This window comes from Varroa jacobsoni, unplaced genomic scaffold, assembly GCF_002532875.2.
Source record: "Varroa jacobsoni isolate VJ856 unplaced genomic scaffold, vjacob_1.0 scaffold_1456, whole genome shotgun sequence".
NCBI classification, from domain to species: domain Eukaryota; kingdom Metazoa; phylum Arthropoda; class Arachnida; order Mesostigmata; family Varroidae; genus Varroa; species Varroa jacobsoni.
This window is the reverse complement of record NW_019214358.1, coordinates 21651-44915: the sequence shown is the minus strand read 5'-3', so window position 1 is coordinate 44915 and position 23265 is coordinate 21651. Positions and strand designations below refer to the sequence as shown.

General features: G+C 39.6%; 2 protein-coding genes across 13 annotated transcripts; one reads left to right on the top strand and one right to left on the bottom strand.

Moving 5' to 3' along the window:
• Nucleotides 1-415: 415 nt before the first annotated feature.
• Nucleotides 416-5388, bottom strand: U3-55K (U3 small nuclear riboprotein factor 55K). 3 transcript variants are annotated; one of them, XM_022850318.2, is made up of 8 exons: nucleotides 5286-5388; nucleotides 3846-4043; nucleotides 2958-3201; nucleotides 2541-2729; nucleotides 2109-2353; nucleotides 1494-1640; nucleotides 976-1277; nucleotides 416-768 (listed from the first exon to the last, which is right to left on the bottom strand). In XM_022850318.2, the coding sequence occupies exons 2-8, from the start codon at nucleotides 3955-3957 to the stop codon at nucleotides 487-489; spliced, it is 1521 nt and encodes a 506-aa protein (XP_022706053.1). In that variant the 5' UTR covers nucleotides 3958-4043; nucleotides 5286-5388; the 3' UTR covers nucleotides 416-486. The 3 variants fall into 3 exon arrangements, with proteins under 3 accessions (XP_022706053.1, XP_022706052.1, XP_022706054.1); XM_022850317.2 differs by lacking the exon at nucleotides 5286-5388 and having other exon boundaries at nucleotides 3846-4186; XM_022850319.2 differs by lacking the exon at nucleotides 5286-5388 and having other exon boundaries at nucleotides 2109-2314; nucleotides 3846-4185.
• Pdk (pyruvate dehydrogenase kinase) lies at nucleotides 4612-22383 on the top strand. Of its 10 annotated transcripts, XM_022850329.2 has the most exons (11): nucleotides 6570-7746; nucleotides 9234-9382; nucleotides 11255-11404; nucleotides 14637-14821; nucleotides 14994-15249; nucleotides 15507-15647; nucleotides 16991-17163; nucleotides 17379-17527; nucleotides 17981-18156; nucleotides 18862-18912; nucleotides 19756-22383. In XM_022850329.2, the coding sequence occupies exons 3-11, from the start codon at nucleotides 11257-11259 to the stop codon at nucleotides 19803-19805; spliced, it is 1329 nt and encodes a 442-aa protein (XP_022706064.1). In that variant the 5' UTR covers nucleotides 6570-7746; nucleotides 9234-9382; nucleotides 11255-11256; the 3' UTR covers nucleotides 19806-22383. The 10 variants fall into 10 exon arrangements, with proteins under 10 accessions (XP_022706060.1, XP_022706062.1, XP_022706059.1 ...); XM_022850325.1 differs by lacking the exons at nucleotides 6570-7746; nucleotides 9234-9382 and adding an exon at nucleotides 4612-4810; XM_022850327.2 differs by lacking the exons at nucleotides 6570-7746; nucleotides 9234-9382 and adding an exon at nucleotides 4812-4898.
• The last annotated feature ends 882 nt before the right edge of the window (nucleotides 22384-23265 follow it).

Sequence of the window (23265 nt, the reverse complement as noted above, 5' to 3'; positions counted from 1 at the left end):
TGCTATCGTTAGAAAACTGGTGCATTGACTTTACTGACGTCTCGAAATTCATCGGTTATAAACAAATAAACTATAACTACAAAGGCTAACATTATCGTATGTAAGACACTAAGTTTAAATAATTAGTACTTTTTTTTGCAATTACGCAAATTCGCCAGGTCTATCGTAATTTTAAATCCGTAAATAATTACAATGCACCGTTGACATAAGCTTGCTTTCTAGATACTCAAGACGCTAGTTACTACGCTTCTTACAGTTACGATTAAGTGAGCGTCAACTTCATACACAGTTATCAAGCGTCTGTAGGCACTTCTTTGGAGAATAAAAAATGCCGAAAACGATATACAACTTCCAAATTTTGATAAATTAATCTTTCCTCCATAGAACAATAGAGACATGAAAAAAACATCTCCTGTTTACAGCAACGTTTTTTTTTATTCATTATTTTCTGCGAATCACTGAAAAACAAACTTGCTTTCTGTACAGCTAAGATATTAATTCTCGTACATCGCTTAAGGCCGCTTTATCCAAAACCGCCTTCTTATCTTGGTTATAATTAGTATCATACTTCAAGGGAAACACCTGAACGGCGTTTTTAGCCTCCTTGATCCTTTGCCACCGACCAAGGGCGTGCTCTTGCGATACTGCTGCAATAAGCAGTCGGGAAGAAGCAGAAAAGACCAATGAGTTTACGAAACCAATGCACTGGATCCGTTGAACTTCTTCCAGGGCTGGCTTGCCTTCAGAGCCGCGTTCACTGTTAACCACCTATCACCGTGAATAGGATTAAAGAATATATCGCCAAATACGTAATCGTATTAGTAGGTAATTAACTCCTGTTAGGATTAACATATATATTCTATAAGCAATGTTGTTAGATAACCACTGCTTGCTATGAAACAGACAAAAGCTCTCTGGCAGAACTATCTTGTTAGATGAGGCCTTTGTCACTCGTGATAATAAGATCTCACTCACCATGAGTAGTGCGATGTATCCGCAACTCGATCCCGCAGCTACAAAATCACTGGATCGTACAGCGCTCAAAGCTGTAATCCATTCGCCAGGGGCTGAAACGGTAACACTTGCAACGGGCTTTTTCTTCATTACTTTCCAGAGATATACTTTCCCATCGTCATGGCCTGATACGAACGTGTCATCATTTACCATTGCACAGCAATCAGCCGATGACTGATTACCTTGGAATACGAGCTGTGACTCTTCCGGAATCTTCCACAAGCGAAGCGTTCCATCCCGTCCGCCCGATGTCAGCGCACGATCTGCACGCAGAACGCACAATAGAAAAAACGTGATTCCAGACCATGATGTAACATTGAATTTGTGAAAAAGTATACTCAAACCCCTACGGTGCCATTGGTAAGTTCTTACTTCCGAGCTCACTAAGCTTTTTTAGAAAATAACATAGTAGTTGTATCGTTAATGTCATATCGTACATTGTGAGTATGTACGTTTTGCCGGAAATTCATTTCCGATACCTTTAATGAAGCTATCGACGGATGTAACGGTATCTTCATGGCCAAACAACGTTTCAACGTACGCCATTTCATCCAGGTTCCACAACTTCACCGTACGGTCTGCAGAACAACTGAAGAGCTGATGCGTTCCGTAACGAAATGCCAAACCTTTTGTTTCACCGACAGCGCAAAATGTATACGGAACAAGAAAATATACGACAAAGTACAGTTTGTTTATAAGTCACTGATATCCAATTTTGGCAGGTTCGACTTGCTTAGATTCGAAATCTGCTTTGTCTAGTTAGCTTTCTAGTTGGCCGTCTTTTTAGCCTGCCCAGCAGTCGTCGCTCTTCTCTGTAACAAGTTAAGCTGGAAACCGGCTAACTGAAGAAACTACAAGGAGATCACAGGAATCGCCTACTTCTAGGGCGAGATAACAACAATGCCACCTCATGTTGTTCGAGGTTATTACCAGTTCTAAAGGTACAAATCAACTGTACGGAAATAGAGTCTACCTCGTAATTTGATAAATCATTATTATTCTTTCTTGTCTTGCGTGATAATGCTAATGGAATGCCTAGGGATCATCAAAAAGTGATTCGAGCAACGTAGAAAAACGCGGCACCCCATCTTAACCTGTGATCTTGCCACGATGCTGAGCGGTGCCAAAGGTGTGCATTTTCTCGAGCGAATCAGGATTCCAAATGGTAAGCACGTTCTTCGCACAGCCACTAGCCAGAAACCGTCCATCCGATGAAAGGGCCAGAGCAAGAACGGCGGCATCATGCGCGTTTTTAACCCGTATAGTCCGTCGTCCCTGGCAACTTTCGGTATCGACGCTCCTAGTAAAAGAGGTAGAACCGCCGACATCAAACAAACAACTGTTTCCCGTTAATATACATTATCGTTAAAAGTTTTTAAAGTAAAAAAAATGTGTTTTTACATTCAAATTTAGGAACGTATCTAATCGGTTTAATTCACTTTCTATATATATTTGAAATCCAGAGATAACCATAAAGAGATGTCTACAAAGTGAAACACTGATTAAGCACTTTCAATCGTACTCACCACCGGACAAGTGTCCCATCCTTGGAGGCAGAGAACAGGACCTTTTCGTCAGGGCCTATAACAGCTCGTGTAATTGGCAAACGATGCTGATTTTTTAGACGAACTATGGCGTCCTTTTGTACAGTTTGAATTGAACGAGCTAGCGGTTTGAAGAGACGGCCCGCCTGCCCCAACAGATCCCTTTTTAGCCTGTAGTGGCACAGTACATATTATGGTTTACGTGGTAGTCTTAATTTAAAGTGTAAGTCTACTACAACCATATAATAAGGCTTCGTTTGAGGAAATTTATAATTTTAATAATTATTTTTTTACTATCATTTTTTGTTCGTGACTCCATCAGTGCTACGCCTTCAACTAAAATTGATGATTGAGGATGCATTTCGTGCAAAATTAATACAGATCCAATTATAAACTGACCTATGTGCAATAAGATTGTGCTTAAGCTCCTCGTCAACGTCATTTTCTGCTTGTTTTCTTCGCTCTTCATCGAGGTACGCCTTAGCTAAACGAAGCTTTTTCTGCTCTGCCGTCTCCTCAACCTCTGCGTCGGAGTCGCTTTTTGTTGAATCGCTTGCATTACCTTCAGCTTCGCCTAACCGCAACGTACCATATGAGTCATCCTCAATCTCATCTTCATCGGAACTGATTTCCAGGTCACGTTCTGCAAGTTGCTAAGTCGATTAGTAAACAAGCTGTATCCATTTGAATTTAGTTTTTTTGTTCAAATGTTTACTTCCTATGAAAAAGCGCTTGAAATTTCTGCGTTCTATAATTTTGCCGTTAGCGGAACTACGGGTAGGCCTATATACTTCGCATAGCATGTTCGTAAATCAAGCCTTCATTCGGCTGTGCAGCGAAATAGGTCTTTAAAGGTTAGAACCTGCCATTTTTCGTGTATATGAATTTAGTCATTTTTCGTATATATAAATTTAGTCAAGTTGAGTTCCTTGAAATTCATCAAAAGTCAACACAGTTTGATCCAATAGTTCTATTCTGATCCTACCTAGCAAACAGCGTCGCTATGTAATGCCGAACAATTCTGTTTAATAATATAGATTTGGAAATTTATTCAGTGCTAAGGAAAATTTAAATCTTTCACTAAACAATATTAACACGAACAAAACATATCCCGTATTAATCAGATTGCTAATAAATTCCTTTTTAAATCGAATAATTCTGTAGAATACTCTTTAGAAATTCAACACAGTTGAAACTATGACAGAAACATCCAGTAAGTCAACCAGTATATGGCAATTAACAAATGAAAACACTCAGAATAAGCTTAATCTTATCTACAACACGTACTTGATTTTTTAACAGGCGGAGGCAAGGCAGCAAATTTTCTGCTTCTGGTACCACTCTTGCCATGTTTATCGTTCCGTTTTCGGCCACGATTAGCCTTGATAAAGAACGACATGTTCGAATTTGTATAGTTCAAACAGTTGCCACAAGCTTCGGCATACTCTATCTCACTCGGACCGTATAACAAAGTGATTTACCGACCTACAGTTCAGGAGCACAAAGCACAAACGCACTACCTAGTATGATCTCCAAGGCATGCTGCGCACTGCGATACTCTACACTGGCAACAATTTAACAACAATTTAAGCCACGTGGGATTGTACTCGGTTCAGTTTACTATGGGTATCTTGTTTTGATGCCTCTTTCCACTTTGTTTGTAAGCACGGCGGAGCGATTTTCCCACAGGTTTTAATTTATGATTTTTCTTGTGCAGCTGCCTTAGCTCTTATTACGTTACAAATGATAGCAACTATAGCTATAACAGTCGTCAAAACACTGAACGAAACCATTTCGCAAAGACCTCTACGTATTCTTTAATCAAAACACTAAAAATGTGATACCACCACGATTCGGCAAGGAGGGCAAAATGGGAGAGGGAAAGGGGTGAGCACTTCTGGTACGGAGCAGACTGTTGTTGGTTTCAAGACTGCGTGGAGTTGACGGCTTTACCTACTAAGTGTCCAGACTGCCGGGAGTATCTCGGAAGCTGTCACCTAGATCGTTATCTTCGTGCTACTTGGAATATTATATATAGCGTTGCTATACAAACCGAATGATACAGGTGGTATTTTTCTGCGTTCATCGGAAATGCGAAAAACAGCGCGCGGGTTTTTTAATCTTGCGTCCTTCGAATCATTTTAGCAGGCGGGCGTTGGTAGATGCAGTCAGCCAGCGCAAACTCAACCAAAGACAGAAGGGATTGTCTATCAGTGTCTTTGCCGGATAACCATCAGGTCCTAGCTGCGTTCGTAAGTGCTATAGTTGTTGTAAAAAGGACCCAAAGGCTGTTGTTGCTGCACGGAACATATATAGTCATATGGGTAGCGCAGAATTTAGGTGAATATCAAAATTGTTCTTCCAAAGCTTAGTACTGTCGCTATAACATCTATCTGTGGCAGCCCAGAAGTGATGCTGCGAATTATGACAATAGATTGATCGACTGGGGGTGTTCTCAATTGCCATTATAATAATAACTATCAACAATTAACGATGAAGCATCAGTGTCGTTTCAACTAAGCTACAGCTTAACGACAGCACTGATCGGCGATTGTCGAAATGTTGCAGTAATTACAACGATTCGAACAGTTGAAACACTAAGGCTTGCGCAATTGCGGAGTTAGTGACAGTGGCGACAGGTCAAACTTGCGCTTGCTTTCTGCATATTTTTCCAACCTAATTATTTGTGGTCGTATTTATGACACGAAGTTAGTTTTGCGAACTTACCCAGTTTATTTTTGCCCTTTCCCTGCCACCACTGTCACCAACGGTCAAAAGCGCATTGGATGGCCCATCGCTGATGCTGGCAGTTGCTTTTCGTCGCGTTTCTGACATAAAATCTATGAGACAGCGTTGACACCCCGCCTATGCTGCCGGCGTCATCGCCTGAAGAACAGCTGCAGCCTCCGACCCTTAGAGGAAATTGCTGGCGGGCAAAAGAGAACCGACGTCGCAAACGATCAGCTCAGAGAGTACAGACGGAAGCGCAGTTGTACAAACGTATAGGGCATCTCTGGGAAACAGGTTGGACGATGCCTAGAGGGGACTCTCACTGCTCACCGGAGAACGATGTTTCACCTAAGTTCAACTATGATTACAGCTTAACTGTTAATGCCGTTGCTTCTAATAACATAGCCTAACCGGCAAGTAGTTGCGTGCATATCTGCGCGCAAAACGATGTTCGCGATGTGGATTGGACAAACAAACGCACCGAAACGCTAGAAAACACATGGTTATGACCAAAACAACATACAGTAAGGGAGAAGGCTGGCTATGAAAGGTAGTAGCGAAATATGTCTACTGCGTCGTAAACGTAAATGCTTTGACGTCAGTCGCTCGTTATGGATAAAGTGACCTGTTGTTCGCGAATGATGTCTTGTATCAAATAGTACTGCTTCTTGTACTTTTATTGTGACCCGCGCTGTTAGTGGTCTCCGTAGTAGATAAGCAGTGTACGCGAGATAGGCTAGTGATATTGACAGCAAAGTCATAGTGATGGTAATGAACCAGAGTTATAATAGAAGAAGCCACTACGTTGTGATCACTGGAAGTTAATTAATCTAGTAGAATGAGGATGTACCTGAACGGAAAGATGTAGAAAAGTGATGTTGCTATGTGCACGTATGCGTCCCAACGTTCTCTGGTCGCTGTCCCGAATGTGAGCTATGTTATGAGTTGCGGTTAGTTGGGAGAGGAAAACAAACTGACAAACGGGTGGTCACTTCGACGTACAATAGCGAAAGTGGCCAGCGTTGGGCGCGTTGGCTTCATTCTGTAACCTTACAGACTCAGTTGCCAAACGCGAAATCAAATGGAAAGCGAAGAAGCAGAAGCCGAAGCAAAGGAGACAGCAAATTTTTAGGCGATCACCGTATAGTCATGGGTGTCGCTGCTAACAGCGGCTTAAGAACTGATACCTCGTTCACCTGTCTGATTTACAAGGCGGAAGTTCACAGCCAATCAACCGCAGTTCAGCTAATAGCTGATGTTTCGTTAATACTACGGGTAAAGAAAATGCCAAGCAAACGTTATAATGTTTTAGTGCCGTTTGAAATTATCACGTACGATCGAATTTCTGGCTTTTTCTTGTGCATTGGAAAGAATCCATCGGTTTACTTCTGCTCAGTTGTTTAGTGGAATCATTACACGTTGGGTGCTGCATTAAATGAAATTAACCCTATAGTATTGATACGCTCAATGCAACAGATGTACTTCCATTAAAATCAAGTTCCTCATACACGACTGTTTAGGCTCATTGTGCGGAGAAAAATATTGGTAGGTAAGCGGCTAATGAGGTGACGGTCTTGACAGCGATAGCAAATGCCATTATAAGGGTGCATCTACTGTAATTGTTGTTTTATTCATCGACAAGTAAGGAGCCGAAGAGGCTGTTAAAAGACCGATTTCCAGACTCAGCGACGCAGCGTAGAGAAAGAGGGACTTGCATAAGGGGCAAATCGGCACTATAGTCAAGAGAAAATAGACCGAATGTTTCTGTGGGGGACATTGTATTTGAAGCGGTTAAAGTGGCTTTTTCTCTAGGGTAACGATCGTTATACGTGCGTTTTAATGTTTGCCTTCGGTAAACTCTGGATATGCCTTGGAAGTTTGCTAAATATAAATACGTTTAACCTCTCTACTCACTTAGCGATGACGATTAAAACACGACTTAGTCATCCATCAAGATAAACTGAATCGACTACTGGTTATAGTAACAGCCTTCAGTCATTGGATTACAACAACTACAGCGTGGCGCCCAGTCGATTACTTGCAAGCTATCTTGCGTATCACACACCATGAATTTGTATCCGAACCCTCGTATACTGGTCGGTGTTAGTAGTTCTATTATAAAGTACCCATTCTCGTAAATGAGTATCACAGTGTTCTGTTTGGGACTTCAGACGACAATCCTATGTCCCGTTGTGTAAGTGAGCTGTCGACCACGTTTTCAAGGTCACGAAAACTGAGGATAAAACTAATGAGAAAAGGAGAGGCAGGTTACATGAGTGGCCGCATACGTGTATTGTTATCGTTCTGTTTCGTGTTTTTCTCTCTTTGCTAAATAGCTTGTCCGTCTTTTTCATAAGTGGCAAGTAGGCAACAGCAAGCAACGGTCTTGGCAGGCCGGCATCCAGCAAAACAGAAGCTGATAATAGTTTGTCGGAAGCTACGACCTTTGGATACAATGGTAAAGTAATAGAATGTCCCAGGGAAGTCTCTTTGCATAGCAGTAAAGTTGCCCGGTACCTAATTTAATATTGAGATCACGATATGTGTAACCTGGTTGATATAGAACATCGACGCCTGATATATATTATAATAGAAATAATCAAATGTATTTGGAAGTTATAATGTAGCTCTATAGATTTGTAGGCAGACAACATTCAGCACGTAAAACGCTTTATAAAAGGGCGGAGTTGGGCTGACAAGTTGTGTAGGGATATGCACGTGTGAACATTGCTGTTGAATCCTACCATTGGTATTTAAAGTTGTATGTACGCATTTGGCGCTGATGAGGAAAGATGTTCTTTAAGGTCTTGCCGTTAGAATGTCACGTTGAAGAATGAAGTGTTTATTCTAGAGCTCTCCCTGATGCTTGATGGTAGCAAGCTACAGCCCTAAATTAAGTATGGCTAACAGTTTATACACCTTGGCTAAAAGTAACGGTTGTCAAAGCGCCTAACAGTGTTGAACAATCGAGGGATTGTGTTCTATAAGTAGTTAGCTGGCATTTTAGCTGCATCGGAACGAAATAAATCTCAGTCTATATAATAAACTAGTCTATGCCCAAGTAAGTGAGCTTGACTGCTAACATTTTTTAAAGTCAGTACAGTTGCAATTATTCACCTATAGTGGATAATGGAGTTTGACCACACCTTTTTTTCGTTGACCAGAAGTCTAAGTAATTATTGTTGTTTATTTAAGTATCCGCCAAGGATCAAATTTTGTAAAAAAGAAAACGTCAACACTATTATTGTGATTACAGAAACTCACAGTACCGTTTTCATAACCTAAATAAACGGAGCGCAAACGTAGTTCGCGCATTGAAGTCGAACAATTTATTGGCAGAACGATTAACGGTTACTGTTCATTATCTCCGTGAGGTGACATGCCATCGACTAACAGCTGGGCTGCATTACGATGCAACGAATACGTCAGCGATTGTTAATGTCACCGTTTTGTGCTTTAGAAAATGCGCACCCCGGAAGGTTGCGTTATTGCATAAATTGCCGTTAGTTAGGTCTGATTGAATTAGAATTTTCAAAGTAGGAAGGAAATAGAATCAATAACATCGCGATGAATGTTCAGATCGCATGGCGAAAATTATGAGTAATAATTGGTCTTAATAAAAAAACCGCTTACATGCAGGTTAGAGCGACAGTGACAGCTACACAAAAGCAAGTTCTGTTGAATCCCTATGAGAATTGTTTCTAACCTATTGTCGGAGTGACGTTCATCGGATTCAGGTAGCGCATCGGAGACCCATTTAGATACGAAGAAGTGAACATACCGTCAACAAAAGATGTTAGATTCTAACTTAACAGGCTATACACAGCTCTCAATATTAAGGATACTTGAGTAATTCCTAGTGAAGATTACTGTTTTGTAGGAAAACGGAATAGGCGAGACTTATCAGTTTCATAGAAAGCTACATTCTCTGTATAATCTACGTAGGATGAATTCGTCCTTCCAAGAGCACTGGTGCAGCGTCGTTCCGCTGTCGTGCGCGTATTCTTAATACGTAATGCCAACCAGTAGGTCAGCCGAAGGAGTCCACCTGCAAGCACGGCGTGCATGAGGAACGTCGACGTCCCGTTTGAGCGGTATTGATCTAGAGTTTTGTTGCATTTCTGAGGGATACATCAACTGGTATCAGCGCTTACGCTCTCATCGGTAATGTGTTAACTGCAGTAAAGCAATCCAGTGTCATTTTTTTCATCGCATTTCTTTCACAACAGAGCGTATTTGTCATTATTTATATTGTTTCGATGAGTCGCATATCTCGATAGCTACCATCTTTCGTTTCTCATTGATTGAATATTCATTGTTACCCTTAATGAGTTGAACTGACGTCATACACAAAATTTTTCAAATTCACAGCGTCTTGCAAGAGCAATGAGAAGTTGCACGAAAAATAAAGAGGGTGTTGCAGGCTTATCCGTCAAAATGCGAGATTGATTTACAAGGTTTTTTGAAGAAGTCAAACAACAGCAGACGACACAGTCAACTAACAGAGATGATGTTAGACATAGTTATGAGGTGCTGCTGTGCATTAGGACCACCTGATAACGTTCGTATTGTCATAGATGACTGATCCGATTTTAACAGAAAAAGGAAAAGAGGAACCGTTTAAACTATGGCCGTCCTTGAGGCATCTTACAGAATCCATATTTATTCATTGACACGCTGCTGGATTGTAAAAAAAACCTGTTGCGTCGCTACGTCTGCGTCGGACAATGGCAGCCTAACTACGCCAGTTAGCAAGCACACATCGCTGCCGCATATAGATGATAGTAATTATCTATCACTTTGTCGAGTAGACTGGGCGACTGAGAATAGTACAGAAATCAGCTTCACAGCGTAAACACTTTTTTAACCAGTAATAAGTAGTGTTGCCTTTTTGAAAAAGCTGTGAACTTGACTCAGCATGACATATGTTACAAATATTCGGGTACGTTGAGACGCTTTATCGTTCATTGAATCAAGCATACTCCAGTTCATTGCCCTTGATGTTTAGTAAAAAAAAAAAAACCTTCCCGTGTAAAAAGGAATGTTCTATGGGAGAGGGTGTTTCGGTTTTATTAGTTGTCGATATTGTTTTGCACCAGTGCGTTAAACAAGTACCGTTGGAGATCTCGTTCTCCCGACATATCTCGACGATGAGACTACACTACAAAAATCACCAAATAATACTATATAAATAATACCTATGCGCATAATACTTTTAAGCTCAAACTATTTTTATTTGGGGTAATGCCGAAGAATGCCAGAAATATTTAAAAATTTGAAAATCTGCTATTTCCGAAATTGTCATTCGGTAGCATGTAAATCTAATCTTTTTGGCAGGAAGTCCGCCCGGAAATAGTACACCCAGTTGGGATCAAAAACAGGAATCAACTCCCAGAGCTTGACCAGTTACTAGGTCCTTTTCGGAAACGTCGTGCGCACTATTCATCAGTTCATGCGTTCAGAAAATCTGATAGAAGGTAACGACAACGCCCAATAGAACTCTCGAAGGGGACCAACAGAGTACAAGCCTTATATGTGGAACGGGATTGTGTGGGACCTAATCGTGCTCTAAAATGCCGTCACTTTGTTTTCGACACAATTGGTAGCAGTATGCAGTAACCTGGCATGCTTAAGAGGGTAATCTTTAGACGCCCCTGGCAAAAATACATGTTTATGCTTTAAACTCGAATTATCCGGGTCTTGTAACAAGGCGTTTTTAAGATAAATATATTATAAGGAAGTTCGAAGTTACAGTAGCTTCTACAGTTTTCGTTGTGCGACGAACTTAACTGGGACGTCAGGCGGTAAATGCCAAATGGGGTGTACGGCCCACAGCGGTCATGATCATAATAATTATGTTAATGATATAATTTATGGGTATAAAGAGCTATAGTATCGGTCGCTACTGGTTCTGTGGTTCTGAAATAATAACTTTGTGTTACTTCTATTTTTGATATTTATTCTAGTAATGCGGCCGGCTATCAATGGGCCACTGCGGTGGCTGAGCACTCGTGCACAGATTCCGCCAACGACAACAAAAGAGTTTGTTCGTCACGTCGACCATTACTCGCGGTTTAATCCTTCGCCACTCTCCATTAAACAGTTTCTTGAGTTCGGTATGTTATCAACGAACGTATACGATCATAAAATATGTACGTAGGTACAGTATGCAGGATGTGCCAGCGACCAACTTCTATAATAAAGCCGTATATGCACATTGTTTGCTTTTCAATTTGTAGATAATGATATATATTTTAATATATCAAAAATAGGCGTGAACTTTTTGAGTATATTGAATATATAGAGCCCAAGGAAGCTTTTAAAGACTTTTGGAATTTTCCATTATTTCATATCAAGTGCAATTCTAAGGTAAAAGTTCCATTTATTAGAAACGGACTTTTATGAAAATAAAAACAAAATAACTTCTAGTACAGATTAAAAGATTACGACATCGACTGACAACTGTAGAGAAGCAAATTAACTCAATCAGTAACAAAAAGAAATGTCAGAGAAGACAACAAGTAAAAGAAGAATTACAAATTATTCATTTAAAATAAAAATAGGATATCGGAATTGTACTAATAACCGTTGATTTTATTGGTCATTCTCTTTATGGCTAGTATATCGAATAGCAAGATGTAGTCCGCAGAGCTTTCATTGGTATTATACCGTGCAGTGTACAAATGTGTAATAGAATACTAGATTATGTATATAAATACAGGGCAGGCCAAAGGTCTCTGTACAATGAGCTTTGTTTTCAAATTCGTTTAACTAGCAGGATATGTGCAATTTATTGCTATGAAAAGCATATTTAATTGTGTAACACAGTAACAGGGGCATCGTCTTCAAACTATCCAAAGACGTTTGGCCCCTCGGTGTATACGTCGATGGCGAAAATCGTGGCTTGCATTACGATGTTCAGCCCATATTTAAACTAAGGCAGCAGCTTTGGGAGCGCCTCAGATTGTCGGAAAGGACGGGCTATCGGGTTGAGTTGCCCGGCCTAAGGAAAATACTATTTTTGGGACCCGCTCTTGCTGGAGAAGCTTAACCTCCTTGCTGGTGGGCCTCTTTGCAGCATACAGATACGAAGCAAGCGGGCATCCGGACTAGTCGTGACTTCGGATACAGATCAGTCTGTATGATTTCAAATCTGAGGAGCAATTGGGACAAAGTTGCTCCAGTACCTTGTTCATTGTAGTGTTAGCAAGAAAACGGCTGCGTAGGAAGTGTCATGGCAAAGGGTACTCGAATTTCTGCCCTTTTGCAACAACACAGTTCATCTACCTAGGCCTGCCTATAACTGCCCTCACGTAGAGACCGTCCTCATTCGTCTTTACCTTTTGGCAAACTCAACAGCTATGAACACATTCATGAGCTCACATCCATTGCTCGAAATCCCTTGTTCCATAAAACAAACGGACTGTGAAATTGCTGAGGTTTTAAACTACGATACTCCAATCTTCTAGAACTAAACTTAAGTGAAACAACTGTTTCAGTTTATTTTAGTGGATGTGAGGTAAGGGTAACACTTGCAATAGGCGTCTACAACTTCTGCTGCAATGAGATACAATGAAATAATGAATGCAGCCCTGTCTTGAGTTCTTCGAGAGACTTATGAATCGTTGGCACGGCAATCGAAAGCAGTCTGGTCGTTTGGCGATAACGCCAGACCTGATCGCCGTGCTTCAGTTACTTCCTGAATTGAGGAAAGCAATATTCAATGTTGACTTCAATCCCCTTAACCTCCCGATGTAGCTACGTGCCATTATGGATCTTTTCATAACTGTCCAGAAGCCGGCCGAGTGTTGACACAAATGTATGAAAAGCAAAATGCTTTTAATGATGATTGAAAATTCGTCATTCTGGCTCAGCTAGCCCAAAAAAAACTCCGCTATAGTGGGTCGTAATGGCCTAATATATATATATATGCCTGTGGGTACAAAAGAGTTTGAATCTTTGTTACAAAATGTATGTCGAATGGATCATGGGCAGCAATGAGATAAATTTAGCCGTGTTTCTAATGTGTGTTCTGAAAGGAAGATAATCTCTGATTTTAATTTAAGCATCTCTGCTAGAGCTACTATTTAAAATCTCACCAAAGTCATTTACATTTTGACATATTTTTTAAAATCTTCAATTTAACAGTTGTTTCTTGTGCCAAACAATTGCATTGAGTCACTTTCTGGCAGCTTTGAGCCGTCATGAAACGCAAACAGCATCGTACCACTAATCTGTTGCGATCGCCTACGCGATCATTACTGAAACTCTGTTCTCATGTAATTAACAGTGGCACTGCCGATATGCTTTGTACTTCTTACAAGACTGTTAAAAGTAATCTTAGGATATTTTTGAAAATCACATTTGATTTTGAGCGTAGTCATTTTTTGCATTGATGTTGAGAAAAATTCCAATGATTGATTCGATGAAAACACGCATTGTGTAAAAATAACATAATCAAAAAGTCCCAATTAATTAATAATATACTTGAAGACATATTAACATGGTATTCAGCGAAAAGGATGATTTAAGAAACGATGCAGTATTGTTGTTCGACGGTTATCATCTATTCCGAAATTACTATAGTTATTTGTCTATCGAATCAATTTCACGATACAATAAAACCTAAATTAAAAGTGAGCGATATTCGTATTCTTTTCACACACACTAAACAATTACAATTAGAAAAAATTTCCTATTACTAGAGCATATATTAAATGGGTGATTTTTTGCTCCGATTGGTTTAATCGGCACCTCTCTAATGCGTTATTAATACGGTGTTTAATCTAGCTGAATACAAATGTCACAGTTGGCAAAGGTTCTACATGCTCACAGACAGATCTCTGCGTATAAACAAGGGATAATATTCGAGCGTATTTACGATTCTTCTTTATCATGCAATTCGATCGCCATATCACATTGTATTGTGACCTCCTCTTTCCATGCTAGGTGCGTGCTCATCGCTCGTAGTGTCATTCACTCGCTGCCAAGCTCACAACATAGCAAACGCATGGTCTCTCGTGCAACTGCGTGCTTTTGTTAGGCCAATTCATGGCAGATCAGTAACGCCACTATATCAGCAGTATAGCTAGGTATTATTTTTGGAATTTTAAGGTAACAAGGAAAAGCTTATTTGAAAACAGTTCTAGTTTTGATTTACCATAGATGCGGGTAATAGCCATTAATTGAAGAATTTGTCTGACGGCTTTAATGTATAAGTGTGCGGCAGGAACTTGTGCAATTAACAGGTAACGTTTGCTTTGAAAATGCTTTCATGTGTCATACGAAGCTTTTTAGATAAAATCTTAAATGGTTAAATCTAACCGAATTTTATGCATCTCTCAACAGGGGAGAGGGCTAACCCCGCCGAGTCATGCTCGTTCCTACGAAAAGAGCTTCCAGTTCGTTTGGCGAATATTATGAAAGAGATTCAGCTCTTACCACGACAATTACTTGAAATGCCTTCAATTAAACTAGTTAACAGCTGGTATCAACGGAGTTTTCTGGAAATGGTTCAATATGACCAGAAAAAAGTAAGATTTTAAAAGACACTTCGTTTTATGCTTGGTAAGCGTTTGACAAACGGCTTATTTTTTTTTTTCTCTTTAAATCGACAATAAGTAATATCTAGTAGACAAAAGCGCCTCCTTCGTTTCACTAAATAAATAATTGAGATTACGTACTACGCATATTCTTCGTATTTAGGGTGATTTGCGCGAGTCAGAGCTCACTGATTTTACGGAAATGCTCACTACCATTCGCAACCGGCACTCGAATGTCGTCCAAACTATGGCCGAAGGCGTCCTCGAGCTAAAACGCTCAACTCCCACAGATCTGTCGACAGATTATGCGATCCAATATTTCCTTGATCGCTTCTATATGTCCCGGATATCGATACGAATGTTGATCAATCAGCATACATCACTGTTCGGCGATCTCGACGCGGATGATCGTCCGCCAGGTGATTGTCATCTTCAATAATCTAATTGTGAACAGCATCAAGTAGCGCTATCATGAAGCAGGAAGTTATAACAATACGATTACTCTATAGTATTTTTAAGTTGATGCGTCCATGTTCATAATATATACTTGATATTGAAGACTGGCTAACCGAAGACAAGCTGTCAACGACTGTAGCCAACCAAATGTACTCACGACAGTGATGCTAGATCCAGAGGGGTCTTTCAAACGATTACCTTTCGTTGTTCCCTCATATAGGCAACGGTGGACGTGTAGGTGTTATTGATCCATACTGTGACATCACAGTGGTAACACTGGATGCGTTCGAGAATGCCAAGTTCCTCTGTGACCAGTACTATCTTACGTCACCGAACATGCATCTTGAATGCATTCCACCAGGTATGCTTAGATTTTATTGAAGTAATAGAGATATTAAGATAATTCATATTAAATAAATAATTTATATTGAGGATTAAAGTATTTACAGGAAGTGCACGTGCGTACTCATTTTGGATTCAATTAACTTATTTATACACCTATGGTCCTGTTATTCTCAACCTTGAGCCGATTAATTTTTAAGTGAGAACATAGATTAGTTGTATTTTTGGACCCCATACTTTTAGGGTACGGTTTAGTTTAATCTTTAGTGAGATTTCCCAGAAGTAAACCGCTTCAGTTATGCTGTAATGTGTTTCTAATATCGACCTGTCAGTGGTCGGCGATTACCGCTCAACTGCTGGAAATTTTCAAAACGGCAACGTAAAATTCCTTTTACTTTTTGAAAAGTTGAAACGAATTTTTTAAGGCAGATTTGACTTATAAGTCCATATTCCACAGATAGAAGAAAATATATTTTTTCTTCATTCTGTGGAAGACAGAATCGACTTAGGTCCTTCTATAACATCTTTGCTGTGGCCTAGGTTCGGATCAGTGCATAGATAGGCTTCGTGTCATGGTGGGAGCCACCTGTCTGATGGAATGCCTAATGGTGATACGGGACGTAAAATTCGAAACATGCAGGATACTTATATGAACAGGTCGCCCCGGTGATGACTAATTGAGTTTACATTATAAGTATGCGCAGATATTCGCGCAAATGAAAGGCCGGGCGATGAAAGAGATCTCTTATCGAAGGGCAAAAACGTCCAATAACCCAGGCATGCCGGATAGACTTACGAAAGATTGCGTTACTACGAGGCTAAGTGCCCGTATCTCACGGTTCCTGTGTGCAAAGAGATCTGGAGTGAGGAGCTGGGAGACATTGCAAGCTGAGTGATAGCCAAGGACAAGTTTTTTGACTTCAAACAAACAAGAAATTCCGTTTCGTTGCTTAAGATACCTAAAAAATATTTGAAATACTCTTAATGTACGTTGACTACGCAAATCCTACGATGTCTAAGTCGATGAGAGAAACAGTTTTTCACTAATTATTAATAGATTGATGGTTGATTAATACTACTCAGTATCATAAACGAGCAATTTATATTTGGAAAACATCATACGATAATACTGCAAAACAACAAATGCATAAGTTATTCGGTTAATGCAGTTCTCTCATAACAAGTCGTTATAAGATTTTCCGCACGCTTAGTCACCAAATTTGAACATGCAATGTGTACAGCGGATTTGTCATGTATTTCTGTCTATTTACTTTCAAATAGGACCGACGTTTCATGTGAAGACACACACGTTCAACTAACAAATTTTAATTTTTATTTGGTCATATAATTTCTATTTTCCAGATAAGCGTGTTCGTATCGTTTACGTGCCTTCACACCTCTATCATATCCTGTTTGAGCTTTTCAAGAACGCGATGCGAGCTGTTGTAGAGCGCCATGGACCGGATACTGATTCCGACAAATTTCCGCCATTGCGGATCCTCATCGTAAAAGGCGAAGAAGATATCACTATACGGGTTTGTTTTCGTTTTTGAGCATTTTGCAAGGTGCCGAATTAATAGCCTTAGAGAAGCCTTCGTTTAGGTACGATTCTACAATGTGAAAAAAAATCGTTAACTGCTAATACTTGATGGAAAGATCTAAAAAATTTCGTTTCCTATTCGTCGCGCTCGATTTCTCATGTGTATTGTTGTAACGATTGTCCTTCATATGGCCTACGTGACGGTTTCAGCTAAGTGACATGGGGGGAGGTATACCGCGAAGTGCAAGCGACCTCCTATTTCAGTACATGTACTCGACGGCGCCGGAGCCTTCACCGACGGATTCAGCCCCGCTGGCTGGGTATGGGTACGGCCTTCCATTGTCACGGCTATACGCCAGGTACGAGATATTTTATTTTTTGCCTATTTTTGGCTTGAAATAAAAATACTCATAAATAATGAGTATTTTTATTTCAAGCCATCAAATTGGAGATAAACTGTCTGCTTAGCAATACTGAGGAGCTCTAACGTCCAAAAAGGTTAACAGACGCACTCATTCGAATGACATGCTCCAATCGTTATTTGGCCATAAAATTCCTGTAAGGGTAGCAGAGGAAGCAAAACTGCTTATTGAAATTTTGGTAATGCGCGAACACCTTTAAAGATAAAAAAGAAGGTGATGTGAAGTGAAATTGTGCACATTATGGTCGGCGCAAATCAGCGTAGCGCGCTTACATTTGATTACAATCCGAATCAAATAATGTAACCGGGATAGAGGGGGACCCAAGCAATCCTCGAACTGATTGCGGAGCCAGTTACGAGTACTCTAATAATGTGGTTTCACCTTAATTAGGTATCTGCATGGCGATTTGACCGTAACCTCGATTGAAGGCTACGGAACCGATGCGCACGTGTACATCAAAGCAATCTCGAATGAATCACACGAAAAGTTGCCGATTTTCAACAAAACATCTTCGAAGCACTACAATATGGTTATCGGTTCCAACGATTGGTCGAGCCCTGTCAGTGGTAAGCATAAGCTGAATCATTTTACCAGAAATCAATAGAAGGTAATGGTTTTGTGCTACAAGCGGCCCTAAAAGGCTAAATACCAGAGAGGATTACACGCAATACTTCCAAATAACTGCCTTCTGCCAACAATTAACGCACATATACCACCGAAGACAAACAAATCAAATGTATGAACCGATGGAAAAGAATTAGACCTCTAAAAAAACAAAAAAAGCAAGGAATAAAGGAGAAAATATACTGTGTGGCGACATAACTTTTAGAACAGTTTGTGCTAAAAGTTCACAAAATCTTAGCCAAAAAAAATGGGAACTGTATTTGTAGTGTACACGATAAATACTGTTCTCATTTATTTGGTGGAAATCTGGAAATCGACTTCTATCGCATATCGAAGTGCAATGTTGCATTCGTATTTCTATAGGCCGCTAGTTTTTCTTTTTCAAAAGCATACAGTGTTTGACCCTGGTTTTTTAACGGATACTTGCTGGAATGAGCCACCCCACACTTCGCGAGTTTACTTATTGTCCGCAACTTTTGCTAAGGGTTAATGAATTAACGCATATGGTTCTGCACAAAAAGGACGCATCGTATTTTTTAAAAGTAAAATGTAGAAAAAATAAGCTTGCTGGCTTGTACATTACAATTTCTTCTTTATAGACAGTTCCTTCTAACGCTAAGTCTGCTTTGATTTTGACGTTTTTTAAGACGAACTCGTTGTATGGCCCAGCGAGGAGATGGAAAAAAGTAAAAGTAAAGGTAGGATCTTTACGCATATCAGCGTATTACAAAAACGTTTGGCTGCTTGAAACAACACGAGCGGCCACATGGATTATGAAAACTAATAAAAAAAAGTTCATAGACGAATCAAGAGCAATCATTCGACCTCTAAACTGAGGTAGAAACTTAAATTAATGTCAGCTATGTCATATGATCAGTTCGATATTGTATTAAGTTTCGTCTCGATATACTGTTCCTTTGACAACCTTTGTCTTGACATTACTTTAATGGGTTTGTTACTATCTAATATATGTACATATCTAAAAGCGGTAGGCTTCAGGTGAGCTCCTCTAATAGACTAGTGTACTATTAACGTATACTAAAGAAATGTCCATTGCCTTTATTTATCTTCCACCTTATTTATCTTTGGTCACTTAGTATGCCATGGTACTTCTTAAGCGATAACAACCTAGAGATACAGTAATGAACATGCAGCAAACTGACTGATTTAAATGAAAACAGCTAAGATATATCTGCTTTGTTGCAACCAAATAAGTCTGCTGTCGACTGTATACGAAGGGAATTTAGGGCATCTGTTTTAGTTCTTTGGAAAGCGTACCAGAGAGGTAAACTTCTGGCCAGTGTCTTCGTCCTTAATTTCACTGGCAAAAATCAAATTGGGATGGATATTCTAACTACGTGGAATTTGTAACTTCATTACAAGTTAATAAATAAGCAATTTCCTTCAAATCGTCCTTAGATAATAAAAAATTCGGAAATAGTAAATTTCTTCGTCTTTTCTCCCGAGGCAGCTGATTCTTACACCTATTCCTCCTGCATTGAAATATTGCCACAGTTTGTTTTTGCTTTGATTGCTTGCAGGAGGACCACAGCAGCACGGCTGGCGGGATCGCTACACGAAGCACCTTTAAAGGCATATCAAAGCACTGAAGGAGGGGGAGTATCCGACACGCCAAGGTCCTCTGATTCGACGTAGAAACTTTTAAGGAAATTTTAGTAGCAGTCTATATTGTTTTCCCAACTAATTCGTGAGCACAATGGCAAAAGCGAACTTCAGATAGCAAATAGAGAAATAGTCATCTGCTGCGATATAGAAATCAAGCAACTAGCGGACAAGTAATGGGGTAGACGCTCCCTGGCGTCTACTGAGGTCTAGTGGGGACACGCGTTCGGACAGTAACTGACTGAGGTGAACTAACGAGATGATAAGGCCGCGCAGCGTCAACTTCACAGTGAAAAAATATGGGAGATCTAGTTCTCCTAGAATCTGTTTAAAAGATTGGAAAAAGAAAGGAAACCGACAAAGTCGGGATGCTTTTCAATGTTTTCGGTATTAATTGTCTGAACAGGACTTTTTTTTAGAGAGAGAAGGTGTCTATTGCTCTGGTTATTCGCGTACGTATTGAAAAGATGTACATAATTAGATCCATTTTCTGTTATAGTTTGCAGTGAATAAATGCGGAGAGCTTTGCGTTAAGTTACCAGCGCTGCATCTATATCGTTATGCCCGTAGGTTTCCACGGCCTGAAAAGGAACGGCAGATAAAATTACATATGCGTAAGTTTTTGCAATTGATTTTGTTTGCGATATCAGCTACTCTACGACTATTATTACAATTGCTCAATTTTTTCACTCATGGGCACTGTTCACATCGAGGCAAATGGTTGGTTGCTATATGTATTATTGACATCCTTTGCAATAGGCATATTAATTATTGCTGAATATTGCTGCGACTATGCTCGTTCTGACGAAAGAAGAAACAAGATACTGTATGAAACACCCGTTATTGATAAAGACTCAGATTTATTTATATTAAGAGATGCAACAAAATAGAATCCTAAGAGAACTGATAAAACAAGAGCATATCTCCTGAAAGAAGATTATATATTAGTAGTGTTTTTTTTGGCTCAGCGGTTTAGCCTGTTGTTTCAAGAAAGTTATCTATTATTCACTTACGCATCATGGGCTAACATAATTCCATATGTATCATGTAATCCTTGTAACATCCGTTCGATGCTAAGAAGTGGTCGTTTCGTTGGTTTCGCATACTACCTTGCCCCAAGGGGACTGCCTCTTGTTTCCTGAATTCGGTCCGGGTAGCAAATACGAACGCCACTGGAACATATCTTTTATCCCAATTAAGACTGTATAAACATTTATGGTCTTCGGCCGTGGTTTCCAACTTATGTAATGAAAGCTAAAGTCTAAGGTCTATCTAACATGATAACGTTTTTGTCGTATATTTTTATAAGTTGGCGCTGCTTTCAGTTTGGCATCCTTCTCCAGAGGTTACTTATTGATGAGCTAGACGATTAGTCTCTTGAGTTCGCCTGAATAGGTTATATACAGCTAAATCGTGCAATTAGGCGTTTCAAAGTGGAAGCCTTCTGAAAATAACGTATTTCGACCTACAAATGACCTTAGTCTGTATTTAAAGCTGGAAGGATGTGAAAAGCCGTAGAATAAGTTCGGCGCAGCTTACAAATGATCTGTACTAAAACAATATTAATAAATAGTATATTAATGCTACTACAAGTTATATATACTTGAGTATACTTATAACGAATAGGTAGAATAATGGCAATAAGTGTAATAGAAAACAAAGTAACTTCCATTATTTGTCCATATTTATCCATTTATTATATTACATACAGTAATTGAGCGATAAATAAAAAGTATGCTTTTAACCCGTTCAAGCAAGTACACGAACATATCCAGACAAGATACGAGCATGATACTAATTAATTATGATGAAAGGAAGTTGTATTTGGTGCTCAATGAAATGCGACGTTTTTTAAACTGACGAAATTGAGGAAACGTATCGAATTATGGTACAGGAAAATGCTCAACTCAATCTAAAGTAGTAATTTAGTACCTATTATTAATTATCGATATAATTTTTATTGTTATCACTCGCACTGTTATCACAGTTATTATATGAGCACTGAGTATTTTGCCAAAGCTCCAAGATGAAAACAGAAGTGCAAAGCAAACAAAATGCGGCGAAAAAGAGGCGCCAAAACGGGCGTGCGCAAACACCATTTACCAAAACAAGGAAAAGAACCACCTGAATTAGCGAGTACAACTGCATTCAAAAATCGCTGAGTAAAGGGCCTCACTAGCGAGGTAAAGGCCAGCTATTGACAATGAAACTTCAAGCAAGATTATTTTCTTTAAAATAGAAACGAGGAAGTTGCAAGTGTCAAAATTTCGGTTACTTACCACCATAATGTAGTGGTCCACGCTTTTAATGTGAATTTGTGCATTGACTATATACACAATGATTACGTGTGTGTAATATTAAATGGCTACTTTTTTATGGTACAGAGGATTAAATGTGTGGACTGAAAATAAGTGCTTTCATTAGCTCTAGAATAATTCGAATCGTTCAATTTTTCATGAGCCAAATGTGCTTTCCAAAAAAAAACAAGTATTCTCTTCAGTCAGATTCGACCTGTTACGAAGATTCTATGATTCACTTTGATAACATATTTCGTGTATTTATTACTATTTATGCTTATATATGACTTCATTTAATAGCCAGTTTACTAGATAAAGTCGCGGGGTTCCTGCTGTGCCTTTTCTGTTCTAATAAATGATTTCAAGTTTACTACGGCACCGCCGTCGAGTTCCAGCATGAAACAAACCATGTATGTGTCTACGTCTGGTTTCGAATTTAGATTACGTCGCCTGTAAGTAAGTTAACTTTACCTGTAAGTAAGTTTACTTTAGTAGACTGTAGAAGCGCCTAATGACGTCTGCTGTTGTTCTAGCGTAAATTATATATTAGTGTTTATGCCGTTGTAGTTTTTGTATCGCAGTTATCCGGTCGCTCAAAAAGAACGAAGAGCATGAACGAATTCCTTAGAAAAATTCAACCGTTCGAGTGTCTTACTTCGGTCATTGCGCAGTGGCGTAATGACTACGAATTCAATTATATTCAGTCTAACGTTCCGTTCAATGTAAATTCTAAATTTGTTAGAGTAATATTGCCACAGCATCCCATACCCTGTTGAAATGATCCACAGAAAATCAAATCACAGCACTATATGATATTTTAGGCCAACAAACATCCACAGACGAGCAGAGATCATTTGTAATATACTTTAACATGGTCTGTATGTTTAGCCCCGTAACCGTCTTACTGGACTTCGCATATCTGATGTTGCACACTCTAGGCTAAAAAATAGTCCAGATGACCCCGCTGTGGTTACCTTACTATGCCTGTGCCGTTCGTAGTGTTTCAACAACTCTATCTTTCTGCAGCCACTGCGGTGGTCCGATTCAATGTAGATAAACTCAGTCTGTGTGGCATTTGAAGTAACGTGAAGTATAAGCTCGCTTGCAAACCTAAATCTTAGCAGTTATTCG